The 21,087-nt window shown below is 35.3% G+C and overlaps 1 protein-coding gene across 4 annotated transcripts in view; it reads right to left on the bottom strand.

Annotated features, from left to right (window-relative positions):
- Nucleotides 1-283: 283 nt before the first annotated feature.
- The window catches only part of HECTD2 (HECT domain E3 ubiquitin protein ligase 2), a 56,548-nt gene continuing 35,744 nt past the window's right edge, over nt 284-21,087 (bottom strand). The window contains exons 10-21 of one of the 4 annotated variants that reach the window (XM_084904325.1): nt 20,687-20,810; nt 18,241-18,337; nt 14,935-15,042; nt 13,919-14,051; nt 12,941-13,029; nt 8,229-8,387; nt 6,147-6,221; nt 5,541-5,628; nt 5,349-5,455; nt 3,914-4,029; nt 2,433-2,576; nt 284-527 (exon numbers count right to left, since the gene is read on the bottom strand). In XM_084904325.1, the coding sequence (XP_084760451.1) occupies nt 407-527; nt 2,433-2,576; nt 3,914-4,029; nt 5,349-5,455; nt 5,541-5,628; nt 6,147-6,221; nt 8,229-8,387; nt 12,941-13,029; nt 13,919-14,051; nt 14,935-15,042; nt 18,241-18,337; nt 20,687-20,810 (1,361 nt within the window). In that variant the 3' untranslated portion in view covers nt 284-406. Of the gene's footprint in view, nt 528-2,432; nt 2,577-3,913; nt 4,030-5,348; nt 5,456-5,540; nt 5,629-6,146; nt 6,222-8,228; nt 8,397-12,940; nt 13,030-13,918; nt 14,052-14,934; nt 15,043-18,240; nt 18,338-20,686; nt 20,811-21,087 lie in introns of those variants that run through there. The other 3 variants (XM_084904326.1, XR_014796813.1, XM_084904327.1) reach the window with 3 other exon arrangements.

Here is a 21,087-nt window from a genome sequence, read left to right as displayed (position 1 = left end):
TTACATGAATGATAATGCAGCTATCTGTGTTGCTACTGTATCCTGCAGCATACAATCTGCCACTAGGTCCCACTGTGCCATCCCATGGGTGCTTTCTTTATGGCACGTTGCTCCCCAGTGGAATACTTGCGACAAACTACGTATGGAGAATGATAAAGTGCTATAAAAAAGAATGACTGAACCCACCTATTTCCGCCATCTTGTCCTTCCCCCACTCAATCAAGGTCTGTGTTTTTAGAAAATTATGCCTCCACTAACATATTTATATTTTATTTTTTTAAAAAAAATCAGTATTTTAAAGTTGGTGATCGCTGTCAAGGTGTTTTGAGACAAAAACATGAAAGGTTAAAGGCACAATAAGAGGGAAGTAAATGCTACATATAAAATATGTTTCAAGTCTTCTAGGTTACTCAAGTCCAAAACCTTCTGAATTTGAAATTCCAATGATCAATTTCTGTTTCAGGTCCTTTTTGCTCTTGTAGGGGGGAAGACAAAGTTGATTGAAGCAGGTATGAGCCACAGGCAACCTAGGAAAACAAAAATATTTTAAAAGATGCTAAACCTTAAAACATACGCAGAATGCCTGCTGAGCAACATTCAAAATACCATTCAAATATCTCACTTTCCCAAGAGATGACTCATTATTTCCTTTAGTGAACAAATACTTAATAAGGACCTACTATGTGTCAGACACACTTCCAGAAATGGGACTAGGTTTATAGACAAGACAGTCGGCATCTCTGGTCTCATCAGACTTTCATTCTGGAAGCATTATTTTTGGATTCAGACAAATCTGAATTTGAATACTGTCTCCCTCACTTCCTAGCTGTCATTTGTTCAAATGGCTTCATGTTTCCAAATCTCAGTTTTCTCATCATCATGATTTTGTAAACTATCCAATTAGGTTGTTTCAAAGATTAAAAGAGCTATCTATATAAAACACCTAGCAGAATAGAAGATAGTATGACTATTACTATTATTTCAATCTTGAATGTAAGAAGAAACAACAACAGAAATTTTTTGAGACACTTGCTATCCATACTTTTATTGTTGCTGTCCTCAATGCACATGTAATATTCATTCTCTGACACCTTGTGATCAGCTCCCCCAACCTCTACTTGATGACATTGTCATCTTCAAGATTTCTAAAGGTTTCTTAGACTCTTTCCTTCAGTATTTATGAACTCCACACCATCAGAATATTTGTCAGTGATAGCAGTGGGAAAGGACAAAATCCAGTTCAAGAATGAAAAGAAGAACTGAGAGAACTCAGGAAATATATAGGGCAGCAGGAAAAATGATTATAATCAAAGTAGTGGCTATTCAAATCAGCTTTAGAAATTACAGGTTAGGAAAAGAAGTAGATCAACATTATTAGAAAACTGGAGGCCCAGCCAAAACCGGTTTGGCTCAGTGGATAGAGCATCGGCCTGCGGACTGAAAGGTCCCGGGTTCGATTCCGGTCAAGGGCATGTACCTTGGTTGTGGGCACATCCACAGAAGGGGGTGTGCAAGAGGCAGCTGATCGATGATTCTCTCTCATCGATGTTTCTAACTCTCTGTCCCTCTCTCTTCCTCTCTGTAAAAAATCAATAAAATATATTTAAAAAACAAAAAGAAAAAAGAAAAAAAAGAAAACTGGAGGCCCAGTGCATGAACTTTGTGCATGGGGGGAGGTCCCCTCAGCCCAGCCTGCACCCTCTCCAATCCTGGACCCCTCGAGGGATGTCTGACTGCTGGTTTAGGCCCGATCGGGATTCCTCTCACAATTCAGGACCACAAGCTCCTAAATGTTCACCTGCCTGCCTGCCTAATTGCCCCTAACCGCCCTCCCTGCCACCCTGGTTGCCCCACACAGCCTGCTGTTCAGTCGTTTGGTTGGCCCTCAGTAACCCCCCGATGGCCTTGCCGCCTCACGCAGGCTGCTGTTTGGTCACCTGTTCGGTTGTTTCGGTTGTGATGGTCCCTGGCTTTTTATATATTAGGATAATTTAAAGCCATCATAATCATCAAAAGTTTCATATGCAAAGAGCATTAGACTAAAAAGAAAGAGGATTAATACTAGAGGTACTTCTAGTACTAGAGGATCTCTAGTACTACTAATAATAGCCAACCCCCCATCTTAAAAACACCTTTAGATAAAAACGAGGGTTAGGCACTGTACTACTAAAAGCAAGCTAGTCCTATAAGAGATCATAAGGCAGTAGATTTAGCAAAGCAAAAAGTTATTGTAAAGGGGTTATTATCAGTTAGTATTGGTATGTTTGAAAATTAATAGAGGGCCTGAAGCCACAGTCTCTCTCATTTAAAGGCCATGTTTACTCCCAAGATTTTTCTATGAAGATGACTTCAGAATGAAAGAATCCTCTAATTATAAACATTATTAGCAAAACTTATAGATTAAAAATAGAACTTTAATCTGGAAATTTTACCAATTAGTAGAAGTTTCGTTCTTTGAGATTTTAAAATTCAAATCAGCCATTCCTCCTACAGGGACTCTGTCACTTCCTGTAGTAAAATGTAGCAACTTCTTTTGAAGATCAAGAGGAAATCCAAGCACAACATCCCAAAAGTATCTGGAGAACAGCAAAGGAAATTTATATTAATGTCTTGAGGATCAGAAGAAAGCAGCAATTTTCAGCCAATGTGCTGCAAGAATTTTTAAAATATGCAATACTTATTCAGCTAGGGGTATGACCTCTTTTCCCCTAGACTGTCCAATAAAGAAATGACAACAGCCAACACAATAGCTAACCAGTGTGAATGAATCAAAATTATACCTATTTTTTTTTTTTTAGATCAGCAAAAAACTAGAATTTTAGTAACTAGTTTATGTGTGGCATGGCATGAAAAAGGTTGAAAATTGCTGGAATAAAGTACCATAAAAGTAAGCTCTAAGAAAACAAAACTTCCCTAAACATACATAGTACTCTTACTATGAAATTAAGGAATGACAAGCTTCTATATATGAACTAGAGGCCCGTGCACAGGGGGCTGCGGGCTGGGGGGTTGGGGGGATGGGGTGTCTCCCCTCAGCCCGGCTTGCACCCTTTCACAGTCCAAGAGCCCTCAGGGGATGCCTGAATGATGGCCTAGGCCTGTGGTTGGCATATTCAGTCAACAGAGCCAAATATCAACAGTACAATGATTGAAATTTCTTTTGAGAGCCAAATTTTAAAAACTTAAACTTCTTCTAATGCCACTTTTTAAAAAAATTGACTGGCCCAGGCAGTGGTATTTTGTGGAAAAGCCACACTCAAGGGGCCAAAGAGCCACATATGGCTTATGAGCCACAGTTTGCCGACCACAGGCCTAGGCCCATGGGGAGTAGGCCTAAGCCGCAGTCAAACATCCTTAGTGCTGCCGAGGAACGAGAAACGCTATGAGCCCAACTATGGCTGAGCAGAACTCCCCGCTGTGGGGGAGTGCACTGACCACCATGGGGCAGCTCCTGCGTTGAGCATCTGCCCCTGTGGTCAGTGTGTGTCATAGTGACCTGTCATCCCAATGTTCAGTCCATTTGGGTATTACCCTTTTATTACATAGAATTCGGTTTTTGACTAACTTTATTATAAAAATAAATTTTTATAAAATTATAAAAGTGGCCCAAGAGTGGATAGGACAACAGCCAGTTTTCTCCCACATAATTTTTCTTATTTTTCAACACATTTGCTATTAAAACCCTACTTAGATGTGTAGTATCCCTGCAATTCTAGAACCAAAGTCAATTTTTGAAAAGTAAAATTTCTATACTTTTGTAGAAACTTATTTATATTACTCCCTCCTCAGAAATTAAATAAGGCAATGTGGAACTCCACAGTAGCTCAGCTGACTGACTTGATCCTGAGATTGTAAGTTACACAAGTAAACGAAACCACCTTGTCTTTCATCCCCTCTTCTGCAGCCTCGCTACCTTATAGTCGAGTCGGTTTTCTCGTAGCCGTCATACTGAGTACTTCTCTGCAGAGCATGCATGTCCAGTTCAGGGCTTCCGCACACCAGGATTTCAACCTCTTCTGGGCGAAGCAGCTGCCAATAATTATTTACCAAACATGACAATAAAATGTGATAACTTTAAAAAGTGAAATTGGAACTATTTTCACAGAATCAAACTACAAAAATCATGACTTACAGTAAATCATTTAAAAACTATCCATTTATAATTTCCCTACTGAGGTAAGATATTTTTGCTTTCAAAAGTTTCATAAATCTTGTCAGACTACTAAGGCTCTCTCTTCCTTTTGCAAACATTAATTGCAGTTTGCCAGAAAAACAAGCAGATGACAAAAACAAACATGAATCCAAATTACAGTTCTTCCCTCAAACCCAGCTTGAAACTGTCTCAGCCTTTACTGAGCTGCCTGCCTCCTTCCAATACCTCCACATCCCTTCCAGTAATGCACCGGATGTGTGCACTGTAGAGTTTAGGTACTTGGTTACATACAGTCTGTTTGTGTTACTCACTGGTTTTATTACCTACATATTGTCTTCCACTTAAGGAGATTAAAACTGAAAAAGGAAAACCATGCTATGCCATTTAATTCCTTTTCTCCTCCCTCCACCCCCACAATTACCAGTGTGTCACAGACAAAACTCAGTTTTCAAAGGTCCTTTCAACAATACATGTGACAAAGGTTACTGTGAAACTAGCTCTCTCCTATGAAAGTAATTCAAATGAAAGACCTTACTCCAAACTCTCATAATAAACCTGAGGGAAAATAAAAGTGGGTGATAGCGTGTGCCATGGATAGCTGGGGTGAAGAGCACCAGTTCTTTAGAAAACAGTGCTTTTATCTTATATTTTCAACATTGAGTTCTAGATAGAGGCTGCCCCATGTTCACATGCCTCAGATAAGGCAAACATGACTTATCTGCCCATTGTGACTCTGGAGACAAACTACTTTTTCTGGGTAAAAGACAACTCAGTTGTCAAGGAATTCTTGAAGCAACAGGAAGCAGTTATAAATATGTTCCTTAGTCAATAAGAGGTGGCTTTAGCCCCCGAGCTTATGTGTTAACTGTTTTCTGTGCTTTGCCCCTCAGTGTTAAGACCTTGAGCCCACAGGACTTCTTCATCCACTCCGCTTGGGGGAATTTTTTAAAGCCCTAAAAGACATAGGATAAGACATAGCACAAGGGGAGAAAAATGGAGCTGACTGGTCCTTTTTCCCTTCAGAGGGTTAAGGCTGAAATGGGAGAACAATTTTTATTTCTAGCTCAACCTTTAAGAAGTAGAAAACATTTTCTATTTTAAAAGCTTATCTACTAAAATATATAAGGAATTATTTTTCAGTTATTATCACACTGTAAAACCTACCTGAAAGCATAATTTAAAGATTTAAACTCACCATAAGGGCATTTGAAGCACACACACTATGAAATCCATAATAAAATGCAGCGAACTGCTTATAGATGGATTTGTTGAGAAGAAAGTCAATATAAAGCTGTACATATTCTGAAAAGCAATTTTCCATCGTTACATAGTAAAAGTAAAAGGTAAACAGTAATGTATTTGAATTAAGAAAAGATATGTAACTTACCTTTTCTATTTTGATTGGTAACTGGAATTTTTTCACCACCTGGCTTTAAATTATAGGACTTAATTATTCCAAATTCTTCCTGAAAAACCTGATGGGAGAGTCCATAAGAAATTTATTGGTATGGTTGATATAACAGGCTTTAGTGAACAGCTTTGTAAAATTTAAAAATTTATGAGAGTTTGGAGTAAATTTAAAAAGCAATTTTTCCTCCATCTTAGTACAAATCACATGCATTGCCAGGTAAAAAAGTCTTTAATTTAACCCCCTCTATTGAATGTTGAACACTTTACTGATATTCACAAAACACCTGTGGCCATTTAAGTGTTTTGGAGCTATCGATATATGGTTTACTTTAATTTCTATTTTCCAATTATTGGTAGGTTCCAGAGTGGAAATGAGTTTTGATGAATTTTTTTAAGCACTTTCATCGATTGCTCCTTCACCTGTGTCTTCATTGTCTACTTCATCAGGTTAAGATCTTCTGTGATAGGAGATATTATTGGTATGTGTTGACTAACCCTCTTCAACTTTTCTAATAATGGGTTTTTCATAACAAATGGCACTTTTCATATATGAAATACATGGTTAACAGAAAGCTACTTGTACCTGGAATGTTGAGTAGAAATCTTCCTCAACATTGCCCTCATATGACAGGAGTTCACTTAATCCTCGGGCCAGCTCCTATAAAAAAGAAATGTATTATCTGTGGTTTTAAACCAAATGGTCTTACCTACATGTGAGATAGAGCAGATAAACTTTCATATACTCAGATCTGCTACATTCAGGACTGTAGACCTTTTTACCTCAGCCTTTGTATTTTCAAACCCCAATTTTTGTTGAGAACTGTCTTTATCAATACTGTCAATCTTAGACCCTCACCTCTAATACACTAGCTCTAAAATATTTATTACCCTTCAGTTAAACATTCAAAATGATTTTTGTAAATGTATAATTAAATAAACTGTGTGAAGTTACAGAATAGTACTTTTGCACAGTTTGAATACCCTGGTCTTATTTAATACAGCATATTTGAGAATAGCTTAGCAGAAGCAAAAAAGATACAATAGTACACATACTAATTCTAGGTTATGCTGCCTCTCCTCTGTTTTCAACATAAACCCTCCAGTGTAATTCTCATAAGACTGTTGGGAAGATTTCTTATTTTTTTTTCTGGACAATTCTGTTGCTCTAAGTCATAGCTCACCTCTCAGAAAAGCAGTGGAATATTCATTAACATGGTCATGGAAAATTACCGCATTTATTAAAACCATATTGAAGTCTCCATTGAGGAATATTTTGATTACTTTCTTTTAGTCCTGTAGTCACAGATGTCTTTATATTAAGAAGCTTATCTACTATATGTTTCTCTTCAATTTCCTATTCCCTCTTCTTGAAAACAGGGTATACAAATACATATGATAAAGAATTGAATAAAAAAGCAGTTAAAATTTTAGGGTATATTTTTACCATCTATGAAATGGAAATTAGGTGCCAATTTTAATAGGTACTTTTAAAATTAATAAATGAATAATCAATTTATAAAACATTTTTAAAAATTCCCACATTTCACCATCCTAACATAGCAGCAATTTTCCTGTTTGCTTTCAATCATTATTGATGCATGTACAGAAACAGTTTTTTCAATAGTCAATCTCATAGTATAGGCACAATCTGGATTTGTTATTAAAGAGCTACTAAAAGAATATAGGCTCAGGGAAATTTTCAGCTCCATAATATAAAACAACATATTGGTATTTAGTCATTTATAAAATATCCATATTTTATTAAAAATATAAAAAACTGGGTCTAACTGAATCAAATTAAAATAGCTTTAATCATAGAATTGAGCAATTTAGTGACAAAAATCACTAATAAAATTATGAAATTTATCAGTAAAAGATTTGGCAAAAACTAAATAAGTGGGGCAAAAAAATCCCAAAAATATAAAATGAGACAGTAACTCAGAGATTAGTTTATTTCCATTGTTTTATAGATAAGAAAATTAAGTGACTCATCCAGGATCACAGCCAAGTACAGTAGTTGCAGAGACAAGACTATAGAAGATATCTCTTAATCAGAGCCTGCTCTATTTTGCAAGCAGTAAAAAAATATAAGGGATTGTCAGGAGGATGTGCATACTATCTGTTTTTCTACTAAATTTTTACCTTAGATTAAATTTGACCAGAAATCTAAATTTTGAACTGAGGAATATTATGAGACAGCCCCATGAAGTTCATGTTGTATTGTCTTAAGAGTTGTTGTTGCGTACACGGTTAACAATACTGCACAGTATCATCTTAAGGATCCATAGAAGTAATCATTAATAAGTGCTTCCTTATCTCCTGCAATCCCCCAAATACATGAGTTTTACTATCTCATTATTCATATAAGGAAACTAGAGCTCAGAAGCTTGAAACAACTTAGCTAAGTTCACAGAGCTAATAAGTGGCAGAGCTTGGATTCAAATCTCTGCATCTCTGACTTCAAAGCCTGTTGTCTATGGCATAGGAGCTGAAGAGTGCTGCAAAGTGTCTCCACAAGAAAGGAGAAATCTAGATAAAAAGGAGATGGGTTACAAAAGTAGAGAGAAACCATATTTAAAGATAAGAATAGCATTAGAAGGAGAAAGACTATGCAAGTAGAGGATGCTAACATTAAGGAATACGATGCTAGTAGCTTTATACTTACAGGCATAATTTGACTTAAGTCATCAGTGGTGACACTGCAGATGCCCACTGGTGTATTTTGATCACTAGGAACGATGGGAGGGCTCAATAATTTCTTGTAACAGCAGGGGGGGAAACGAATATCCAGTGTAATGCTGTTATAAACAGCTAGTCCCATAAGCTATGCATACTAAATGTTAAGTATTAACATAAAATCCATGACAGCAAATGAGTTTTAAATTATGCATCAATCTGTTTCTTGTATATTTCTTTCAGATCTAATACTGACTTCTTTTTTTTTTTTTTTTTAAATACTGATTTCAGAGAGGAAAGGAGAGGGAGAGATAGAAACATCAGTGATGAGAATCATTGATTGGCTGCCTTCTGCATGCCCTATACTGGGGATTGAGCCCACAACCCAGGCCTGTGCCCTTGGCCGGCAAACCTGGGACCCTTCAGTTCTATTGAGTCAAACCAGCTAGGGCTAATACTGACTTTTTAATGAACTGCCACATACTCCTTTCCTTTCATTTATTTCCCCACATAATTCTTTGATTACCAAGTCATGTAAAAAGGAGGGAATTAGTTGATAGTATTTATGATTTCCTTAGAAAAGTTTAAGATCACAACAGATAACAGTTTCACACATATCCAAAAATTAATATATAAGAATCATTTTCTAAATTTAAACAAAGATAGTGACTTTATAAGTAGTAGCAGCAATTTATTTAGAACTCACTGAAGAACATACTACTAATTTTGGTGACCATTTTATCTATTTTAAAATTAAATACAGACTAAAGAGACCTGAGTTGAATAAACATATGGATACACACACAGAGACATACATACTGTTGATTAGCTAATAGGACAATTACTCTCCTATGGTAATATCTGAAAGGCCTTTAATACTTGAAGTTTACTCAAAGGGTTAAAGTTAAAACCTACAGATGTTATATATATATAAACTTTGCCCAATTATATGTTAAAAATATTCTTAATTGATTTCATAGAGGAAGGGAGAGATAGAAACATCAATGATGAGAATCACTGCCTCCTGCACATTCCCTACTGGGGATCAAGACTGCAATCTGGGCTTATGCCTTGACCGGGAATCAAACTGTGACCTCCTAGTTTATAGGTCAATGCTTAATCACTGAGCCTCTTGGCCAACTGTATTTTATCAGTTATATGGCAGAATGTAACATCCATTTACTGAAATAGGATTTTATAACAAATTTCCTATTTCAACTATCAAAGATTATTATATCAAGTTATTAAACAGAAGTTATTCTTTTTGTAGGCTCAAAAGGAAATCTTATTGTATGGGCTGGACAAATTACTGTGAACAATTAAAAAATTAGAAGATAGCCTGTATTTCAATTTGCTAAGACAGAATGAGGTTAATAATTTAAGGAACAGATATGCTATTTTATTGGTAACCAAAGTAACAGACTGAGCAGTGTATGCAAGGGACAGATACTGAAAAGAAGTCCTAATATATGTCTTTAATTGTGATATAGCAATAATGGCAATAACCGTAATACTACTGTAGTTATATTTATGAGTATTCAACACTTTAGAGACAAGTTATATGCACTTTTCATTTTAAAATGTTCTTTTAATTATAATTTAACAGATGAGGAAGTAGCCTTACAGGATTTGCTATAGGAAACTTGCATTCACACTAAAACAATGTGCTCTGGTTGAAGCAGGAATGGGGATGAGGTGTCATGTGCTATAAACAGAGTTTGAAAAGCCTGCACTGTACTACACTCTGAGTTCCAATGGCCCTTGTGATATAAGCATCATATTTTAAAAAAATTGTTATATCATCATGCAGTCTTCAAATTTTTTTTATTATAGGTTTCTCATGTAAATGCCAAAGCCTTAACATATTTAAAAATGAAGTATTAGAACTAACTACATTTTCTCAATCATTATGCCTATTCTTAATGTTTACTAGAAGTTCTCCTCATCTTCATGATCCACCACTTACATGATCACAATCCACTATTGTTTCACATTTTTCCTCTATGTTCTAATGCTTTTAAGGCATCAGTCTTATTTTCTACAGATTATTTTTGTGTGAAATAAATACACATTAACAATGAGATGTAGTGGTTAGAATAATTTTAGATTTATGGCAGGTCCTTGAATAACATTGTTTCAATCAGTGTTGTTTCATTGTAATGCTGATCAGATGCTGCAGGAACTTAACTCTTGTTTATATCAATTAGCCTATGGTAAAATTGGTTTCATTATGTGTCATTTCACTTAAAGTCATAGAGCCTATTGACAGTGTTAAGTGAGAACTTACTGTAACTGTTTAACTTGAAGTATGCAACATAAGTAAATATGCTTAATATGCTCTTTTGGGTAATGACTGAATAGAAACTAATGTCTATTGTAAAGAAAACAATTAGTGCCTGGCTGGTGTGGCTCAGTGGTAGAGCAATGACCCATGCACCAAGAAGTCACTGGTTCGTTTCCTGCTCAGGGCACAGGCTTAGGGTGTAGTTCAGTCCCCAATGGGAGGCATGCAGGAGGCAGCCAATTGATATTTTCATCTCTCTCTCTCTCCCTTTCCCTCCTCTATCTCTAAAATAATCAATTTATTAAAAAAAACATTAAAAAAGAAAACAAGCAAATTAATGATTGTATGTACTAGTATAACATTCTAAAAATATGATGGTTCAGTAAAGTCTAATACTGCAATACAAATATTGCAAAATCAAAATATCACTCAAATGTAAGCTGTGATGAGAATGTAAAGTGTGACAAACATGTATCAGGAAATCCAAACAGCTCATAGTGTAATGAGAAGCACCAATGACTCAGGCTTTCAGTGAAGTTGAAATATTAACAAATGATTACTGTAAATACAATAGAAACAAAAGTCTGAGAATTGTTAAGTGTTCTCTATTGTGGAACTTGGCACCTTGGACGTTTAGACATGACAATATACACAAAATTGCAAATTGAGTTACCATTTCAGTGTGTAGTTTTGTTTCTAGAACCCTCTTTCCTAAGGTTTCTTAATTTCTATATACATTCAGTTTCTCAATTTCCATATAGGTTTCTCAGGATTTATTCCAACAAATGCAACAAAGATATTAAAAGCTCTCCGTAAGATAGCTCTTTTTAAGAAATATATGTTTCATTGATTTCAGAGAGGAAGGCAGCTCTTAACTCTCCTTCTGAAGCTGTCTTGCATAACACCCAGGGCGCCCTCTGCTTCAATCAATTGGACCTACACATTGCACTGTAACAGGCGCAGCACAACACAGCCTTTTGTTCTAGTCATTCTTCTACCTTACTAGCATGTCTGTAAAACTTTTTAAAAAATTGATTTTAGAGAAGGGGGGGGGGGAGAGAGAGAGAGAGAGAGAGAGAGAGAGAGAGAGAGAGAGAGAGAGAGAGAGAGAGAGAGAGAGAAAGAGAGAGAAACATCAGTGATGAGAGAGAATCATTAATTGGTTGCCTCCTGCACACCCCATACTGGGGACCAAGACCACAACCTGGGCATATGCCCTGATCAGGAATCGAACCGTGACCTCCTGGTTATAGGTTGACGTTCAAACACTAAGCTATGCAGTCGGGCTGTCTTATTCTTTTACAGACCTGTGTTAATCAGATAGAATGGCTCCATCTTTAAATGTCTACCTTCTGTGGAAGGACTATATTTAATCTTTTTCTCTTCAGAACTCCTTAGCAATTAATGTCAAGTGGTCATTGGACTATGAGAACTGACTATCTTGCATGTTGGTCATCTGCCCATGTAAATGAAAAACTTCTTAAAGGTGGATAATATTTTCCTCTTTAAAAAAAAACAAACATATTTTATTGATATTTTACAGAGAGGAAAGGGGAGAGAGAGATAGAGAGCTAGAAACGTCGATGAGGAAGAAACATCGACCAGCTGCCTCTTGCACACCCCCTACCAGGGATGTGACCACAACCAATGTACATGCCCTTGACCGGAATTGAACCTGGGACCTTTCAGCCCCCAGACCGACGCTCTACCACTGAACCAAACCGGTTTCAGCTATTTTCCTCTTTTAACATATGTATTTCCAGTGCTTGCTCATTTATTTATTCTTCTATCCTTTCACAATTATGCTTCTTAGATTAAAAAAGCTAATATAAAGGTATCTTGTCCAATTTCCACCTAATACGAGATGCCTTCTCTAGTCAGAGAATGGCACAGGGATTTATATAACTTTAACAATTCTTAAAGTAATGCCATATACTTTGAATATCACCAATATTTTTAATTTTTATTAATACTTTAGGATTTGAGGGGTAGATTAAAGACCTAGATTTAATTTACACAATTTTGATTTGGTAAACTGAGTGAAATAAACTATTTTTCTGTTAGTTGTTTCAATTTGTACTTAGAACAAAAACATTTCATCATGAACAGAATATACTTTGATTTTTAAAAGTCTTAATTTTCTGACAAATTAGATAATATATGAAATATAAAATATTTTTATTTTGAGATAAGGTTTTCAAGTAAATATAAAAATTTAGTCATTCCTTTCAATTAATTAAATCTGACATGTAGCTGTGATATTACAAATAATAAAGATTATTGAAAATCTATCAGTAAAGTTGATAAGCATGCTTAATTTGAATAAATGCTTGAGAACAGTTTTCTAATATTCAGATAAAAATATTTTAAAAATCTCTAGTCTCCTAGCACCTCCTAGTGGAAAGTTTAAAGGATACAATTCCAACCAATCGGAATTCAGAATAGTTATCACATTTAAAGCTGCTAAACCAATGGCAGTGTGAATCTTTGTGATATGTAAACATGCCTGAAAAAAAGAAACATGATTTCATTAGTGTGACTGATTTAAAAATCAGAGAGGTAAATATATATATATATATTTCATTGGTTAGAAACAAAAAAGTTAGTAATACAAACAATCTCTCATATTAAAAATATATCAAATATATGTATAGAGAGCATGCATGAGCATTTTACTGTTCATTGGTATCCTGAAACATGGGGTAAAAAGACAGAAAATCAGTTGATTTTCCTTATAAAAACTCTAGTTTTATAAGTTATTGGTTATGATCAAAATTAATTTTGAGGATTATGTAGAGATTTCAATTTATCCATGTTATCTCTAATTCCCATTACCAGAAAGATTTTATACACACACACACACACACACACACACACACACACACACATATATTACAAAATAAAGAAAAATAAACACTTAAAACTCTCTGAAGAAAAATGATTAGATATGTGTTTTCTCGAAATAAAACCTAAATTTAAATTTCAAATGATTGTCTGTCTTAAAAATTAATGAATTCTTACTCATTAAAATGTCTCATTGTTTAATTAGAGAGGCTTTAAATATTAGTGTAGAAGAGCAAACTAGTTTTTAAGATTTCAAATGTTATTTATTTCAATGACAAATTCTCATGCATTTTGCTTATTTGGAAAGGAAGTGGATGCGCCCTTGCAAATATATACTTTCAAGTCTTTATTTTGTGTAGGATTCCCAATAAAATAAAATTTTGATACCGATTTGGTCAATTTTTAAAATTTAAATAACAGTCCTTAAAAAATTATTCAAGATTTATGGTTGACAAAAAAAATCTGTAAAACCATAAGGTAGAATAAAAATAAGAGGGCCATAATCAAATCTAATTATGAAGAAATACTATTCATAAAAATTAAATACTCACCATAATCTGGATGAAAAATTTGGCGAATCAGAAGAAGGAACCATTCTTTAGTCAAACCACCCATATCCAAACCAGCTTCCCCTACAAATGTAACTTTCAACTTCTTTTTCAAGTCTGCTCTTTTCCGGGTTAACTATTTGAAGAAAGTATATAGTAGAGTAGAACAAATGGCAGAAAAAGGAAATTAACTTTTTAAAATTTGGGAAATGTGTTAGTCAGAATTTTATTTACGGTGTCACAAAACACTCATCCACCCACTCATCCACCATTTATCCACCCACTCATCCATCCATCCATCCATCCATCCATCCATCCATCCTCCATCGATTATCCATCATCCATCTAGTGAATCTGTCAGACACTGTGAACTAGGTATTATTAAGTTTGTTGTATAGCTCAAGAAACAGAATTAGAGAAGGTCGGGTACTTTGTCTCCCAGGTTCATATTGTCTCCAAGATTCTAATTTAGCAGATTATAATATAAAATAATTCATTTCTTTAACTTGCCTTCAATACTAAACTTCAAAAAAAAAAAATCACATAACTAAACCAGCCTTTAACTTAAAATAGCTACATGCAGATCTGGCTAAGAATTGTACGTGCATGAAGCTCTATAATACATAGTACATAAAATCAAAGTAGGTTTGACCCTTAATTGACCAAATATGCCCTATAGATTGGACTCCTAATTTTATTAGATGAATAATTTGAGGCTTGGCAAAGTTAAAATGACATGTTACACACCCAACCAGTAAGGTAGATCTACAGTCTAGGTTACATGGTTATACATATAGTTGTTCTATATAAAATCCCTTTCTGGGGAATTAACAAACTCTTAATAAATATATGAAAATGGGATTAATTGTGAATACAGAACTGACTTTAATTATGGTATTAAAATATAAGGAAGCACATTTACTAGCATAGAGAAATAAGATAGTTTATTAAACCTTTAGAATTATAAAATGTACTTAAAGCTTTAATCAATGAAACCATTTTGAATAAATGATCTATACCTCATCAAGAGAATCACTAACCAGATGTGTCCTCCTTACTTTCATATTTAGAAACAACATATTCATATCAGGTCTCTGTCTTCGAGATACTTTATCCACCAGACTTTGCTAATTGAAAAAGAAAGCAAACATTTTCACTTTTACTTAAATTGTAATTTCACTTAAAACATTTAAACTTTAGTAAAAATCACTTCTATTATTCTTTATATCATATCTCAAATAAATAATTTTATAAACTCAGTTGTAAGAATTTTGATTTATGAAAATGCTCTATTATTTTGTTTTGAAACAATGGTAACCAAAGGGGATCCAAAATGGAGGACCAAAAATAATTCACCAGCAAAGTGTGCTATGTTTTAGTTTCCACATATCTCTTTAATAGCAAAGCTTTCTGTTTAATAAATACAAAGCATAGTGTGGGAACATTTGAAACATATACTTCGGATGATAAACTTGGCTTAAGGTTTTTTAAGATACTGAATTACTCTCAAAGCATAATTAGTCTACTTTTAGAAAGTAGTTTGCCAGTATTTATCAGAAACATTAATAATGTTCATAATCTTTGTCCCAGTAATTCCTCTTCTAGGAATTATAAAAAACAGAAAATGTTTCATACCGTGAGATGGTCATCATAGCATTACTATAAAAGCAAAACTTTAGAAATATACTAAATTTGTTATCTATCTAATAGAATATAATACAGCTATCAAAAATGATGGTCATAAAAACTATGTAAGTGGAAGATGTTTAAGGAAGGCACAACTGAAAAAAAGCAGGGAACAAAATTGTGGATACAATTTTTGCCCCTACTAGAAAATATAGATAAAAAATATCAAAAGAACATTTACCAAAATGTTAAAAGTTATGTCTGGGTGATGAAACATGGGTGACTGAAAATATCTATTTTTTGTTCTTTCAAAATACAAGCACTGAGTATGTAGAAAACAATACATTAAAAAAATATAAGGACTATATAAAATACTCTCTAGCATATAAAGTCTACATATTTGCATACTTAATTTCTCTAAATCTTTTTCAGACTACCTCATCTTTAGTAGCAAACTAAATTAATTATGCAGATTAAAGACTTTAATTTCAGACATTTTAAATATATGCAGCAATTTGCTTCAGTAGATAAAATTTTAATATCCCCAAATCTCTATGATTAATCCTACTCTTACGATTTAGTAGGTTACTATAATAAAGCATTCTAATTCAGACCCTTCTTCATTTCTCCAATTTCTACTACTAAAGGCTTTCAGTAGTTTTTCTCTTCTCTGGGTCCCACTATTTATGCTCAAACTACCCTTTTCTACCTTTTATTCCCAGTCTATACCTCCTGGGAAGCCATCATACTGGAAATGACCCCCCTACACATTATACTAGGATGATAATTGAACATGACAAGGCTCAGTGACTATTCCTCCCATCAGGAATTCATCTATATAATAAAAGCCTAAATGACCATTACAGTGGAACAGCCAGAATGACCGGTCGCTAATGATGTACACTGACCACCAGGGGGCAGACACTCAATGCAGGAGCTACCCCCTGGTGGTCAGTGCACTCCCACAGGGAGAGTGCTGCTCAGCCAGAAATCGGGTTCAAAGCTGGCGAGTGTGGCAGCGGTGGCGGTGGCGGGAGCCTCTCCTGCCTCTGCAGCAGCAGCGCTAAGGAACAGCGAGCCAAGCGGTAAGGAGCAGCAAGCAGGTGGGTGGTAAGGAGCAAGGGGTCCCAGACTACGAGAGGGCGTAGGCTTTACTGAGGGACACCTTCCCTCCCACCCCCCACCCCCAGTTCAGGAATTTCATGCACAGGCCTCTAGTATTTAATAAAAAGTGCTTCAAATGAAAGAAGTAATAGTGACATTTTAGATATAAAATGTAAAAACAAAATACTAAAAAGGTGCATGAAATTGCTTAAATGCAACTAATAAAAAACGTCAAAATGGCCGAAACCGGTTTGGCTCAGAGCATCGGCCTGAGGACTGAAAGGTCCCAGGTTTGATTCTGGTCAAGGGCATGTACATTGGTTGCGGGCATATCCCCAGTAGGGGGTGTGCAAGAGGCAGCTGATGGATGTTTCTCTCTCATCGATGTTTCTAACTCTCTATGCCTCTCTCTTCCTCTCTATAAAAAAAATCAACAAAATGTATATATAAAAAAAAGAATTCTGTGCTAAATATACCTATTGGATTTTTTTGGGGGGGGCGGGGGGAAGGGAGTAGTGTGGCTATGTTCTTGCACATAGTCAATAACATTTCTTCTAATATCCTCATACTTGGTGTAAACTGACTGTGGGATGTTACCAGTCCCTCAAATCTCTTGTCCAGCTCTGTGATAGCAAAAAAGTACTTACTTTCTGGGAACTGAATTACTGAAGAATAAACAATTCTTATTTTGTATGCAATTTGGAAGTAACATAATTTATGCTTTAGCATTCTTTTTGTATTCTTGGACAAGACATGGAAAGCATTTTTAAATTTTTTTTTTTTTTACTCTGTGTCTTTTTATTTTAAAAAGACTGCAGTCAACCTTTCCTCTAATTTTTCAAGTTGTAAGTAATCATGTTCCAAAACCAGTTACTCAAAATACGTGAGCATTTAAGTGTCTAGTCTAAAAGCTCTAATTAAAAAAAAGCTCACTTAATCTGACACCTACTAACTAAGTATATCACTTGATTGTGCTGCGCTGAAACACGAGTGGCAGGGAGTGGTGAGGGCAGGCCAGAGACAAACTCAGTGCTGCTCCATAACTCGACTAAAGCCACCTTGACAGATGCCCCCTAGTTTCTATGGGCCTCATGCACTTTGGTTTCCTAAGAAACCATAAAACATATCTTACCTTCTTTGGACATATCAGTTTTCTAAGAATACATGTTTTATTACATCTTCTATTTTTTTTTTTTTTTTTGGTTGTTTCTATTTGATTTTCATAAAACCAAGAAAACATTTCAATGGTTTGCTCTTACGGACACTCCTTGCCCTCACTGTAATTTTCACCAGAGCTCTCTGCTCGTTACTGAAGCTGGAATATGGTATCTACAAGATAATGTCCAACAAGTTCCTAGTACTTTGGATTTATGAGACACATTTACTATTCCTGCTATATTTATAACAGGAGTTGGTGAGGGGTATCTTTTTTCCTGCATTATGAACAGGTTTAAACACTTCTGGGCGGAATATAATGTGAATTTACTTTTAACATTTCCTAATTATGCTAGAACAATTCATAAGACATTTGACTTATTAAGTTATTTACTATGTTGATTATAGTCAGCATAAATATGCATACGTAGCTGGCTTACCCTTGCGATGCTTATCATCTGCTGTTCTGAGTCTCTCTGAATAATGATTTTTTTTGCAGCTATAGAAATAACGAATGGGTACTGACAGAAGGAAAACCTGCCCAACAAGTGGAAACAGAAAAAGCAAAATTGTGTATTTTTTTAAGCAAAATTTTACTAAGGGAATGTAAGGTATCCCTTCTAACAATATAACACTTTACTTTTGAATGATGTCTTATCATTTACAAAATGATCTCAAGTACATAATTTCTCTTAATCCCAGGGGTGCAGTATCTTTATTTTCGGGAGGAAGCTACATCTAATGAAATATGTGCTAACTACTTACATTGTTACATAGTAATTCCAGTTTATGTACAGTCACCTGTACATCATTACCTGTGAAAAATAAGGCCAACCCCAGAACCAAGAGGCAGAGTGTTGATGAAGGAGGATTAGGACAGAAAGTTCAAGTACAGAAAATAATTATAAAAATCCATTATTAAATGGATATTTCTGATGTGAGAGCTTTAGAAATGAGGAAATCTTATATAATTATAGTAATAACAAGCAGAGTAATAAATTTAAGACCAATAAAAGTATGTTACTGTTAGTACTGCACTTAATGATAGAGTAATATGAAATGATACGTGCTTGTAAAGGTACAACATTGTGATCAGAGGTAATGAAAACAACATTTTTTTTTTTTTGGGGGGGGGGGGGGTCAGAGTTCATTCTATGCTATGTAAAAAGCCACAGCCAAAGAAAGGTGTTTGGAGAGAACTAGCTTGGCAGTACTGACACTTCAGGAGTTAGACTCCATCAGAAGTGGCTGCAATGCATCCATCAGTTTTCATTGGAATCCATCCAAGTGCAGTCAGGCAAGGCATCCTGAAGGCACTATGGGGACACAGGAGGTAGCGCTAGTGTGAACTGAAAACGAAATAGCTTCCCCCTGGATCGAAATTGTTAAAAATAGTAAGAGTTGTTCAGTACTAATGTGTAATGATTTTGAATCACTAAGTGCTAACTAAATATTAAGAAATGAGTGTAATGAACTTAGTAGGATAAGTGAAATGAACTTAGCAGGATGTACTTTAAAACAAAAAGATTGAGATTTTTCCCTAGTCTTGGCACTTAGAAGAATGATACTATGTGAATGAGATAATAGATAAACAGCTGAGGCTGCTCATGGCCAGGGGTGACCTGGCCTTGGGCTCCAGATCCCATCCCAGGCCCAGGCTGGCTTCCCAAGGGCTGGAGGGATCACAGGATCAAAAGTCTAATTCATTCTTGGTACACTGTGGTACAGTGGTTAGAGGTGCTCTGTATTAAAAGCTGTCACTAAAATGCACACAGTAACTCTTGGGGTTGGTTTGTGGTTTTATCTACGTTATAATTATATTAAAGTGGGAGAAAAAAACTTTCTTTGTAAAATAAACTTTCCCAAGAAAGTATTCATCAGACTGACAGAGGTCCCCAGAAATGGAATTCTTATTCAGTTCCGAGTGTTCATATATGGACTGAAATGTGTCCTGAGGGCCATTTTATGTTTTAGGCCAATTCTTGTTGAAAGAATCCCTGGAAGCTTGAACCAGTTTATGAACTAGTCTGCAGTTTGAGGCTACTTACATCCATCCCCTATCTCTTGAGTCAGTCTCTATGAACTCTCCAGTATATCTTCTGGTCTGGGAACAAATTGTTTGGGATTGTCTTGCTGGTTTAATTCAAACAGTAAGTGTGGATATAAGGGGCAGTATATTACAGAATTTGGTCATGTGTTTTGAAAATCTATATACCATTGTAATCATTTGTGGTAAAGATCTTTCTCTAACATCAATTTTTTAAATACTGTTTGTAAAGGTCAACCATTTTCCCTACAGAGTAAGGAAGAAAAAGAGTGTATGTGTGTACGTGCACATGTGTATAATCGCTGTGTTAGATCTGGCACTGGCACCTATGGCCCATGGGACAAAGATGGCCTATGGCCTGTGCTTGTGAATGAAGAGTTGTAGGACACAGACACCCGCATTCATTTTCATATTGTCTAAAGCTGTCTTTTTGTGCTGCAACAGACCAGAGATTGTATAGCCCAAAGAGCAAAAAATATTTACCATCCAGTACTAGCACTTTATAGACAAAGTTTGTTAATCCCTGTCCTAGACAATAGCATCTAGAATAAGAAGCTACAAGAAATTGCATATTTAGATAGGACCTTTCCCTTCTTAAAAAGATGTTATTAATCAAACCAAAAACAAATTAACATGCATATGAATTCAAAACATAACAGAAAAATAAAATGCTTTCACAAATATAGTATTTCAAGGCTGAATAATTAAACTACATTTACAAGTTTATATGTAAAGGTATGGGTAGATTTAATAAAGTTATTTACACAAACTTAAAACCCAGTCATTATTTTGAATAGTATTTCATTTAGGTAAGTAACCACATGAGCTTCTGACTGTACCTGTGGGAATTTCCAAAGCTCTGCCAGGTGTGGTATTCCTCCATGAGGTCAATGTGATCCAGGGTAGAATTATAGAAATCGGTATAAGGAATAAGGGGAGGGTGGACCAAATTGTTTGCAGTATCTGTAAAGATAAACTCTAACATAATGATCTTTTCCAAAATGCACATAATTTACTCTAATAATAATAATCATAATATTTTAATGTCTACCAAGTAGTCTTTACCTATTCCTATTTTAAGCAATTGTAGCTTCCAATGGAAAAAGTAGTTTTATAATTGTGATAAATAGAGCCAATAAATTTTTTCCCCAAAAGAACTTGTGGCGGGGATTGTATTAGTATTGTAAAAGTAGCACCCAGGTGGGCCTCTACTCTTTCTGTCCTCTCCCCCACCCCCCCC

This window comes from Pipistrellus hanaki, assembly GCF_964339955.1.
Source record: "Pipistrellus hanaki genome assembly, chromosome: 14".
In the NCBI taxonomy this organism is placed as follows: domain Eukaryota; kingdom Metazoa; phylum Chordata; class Mammalia; order Chiroptera; family Vespertilionidae; genus Pipistrellus; species Pipistrellus hanaki.
Note: the sequence above shows the minus strand (reverse complement) of the source record. Positions and strands in the feature narration are given on the sequence as shown.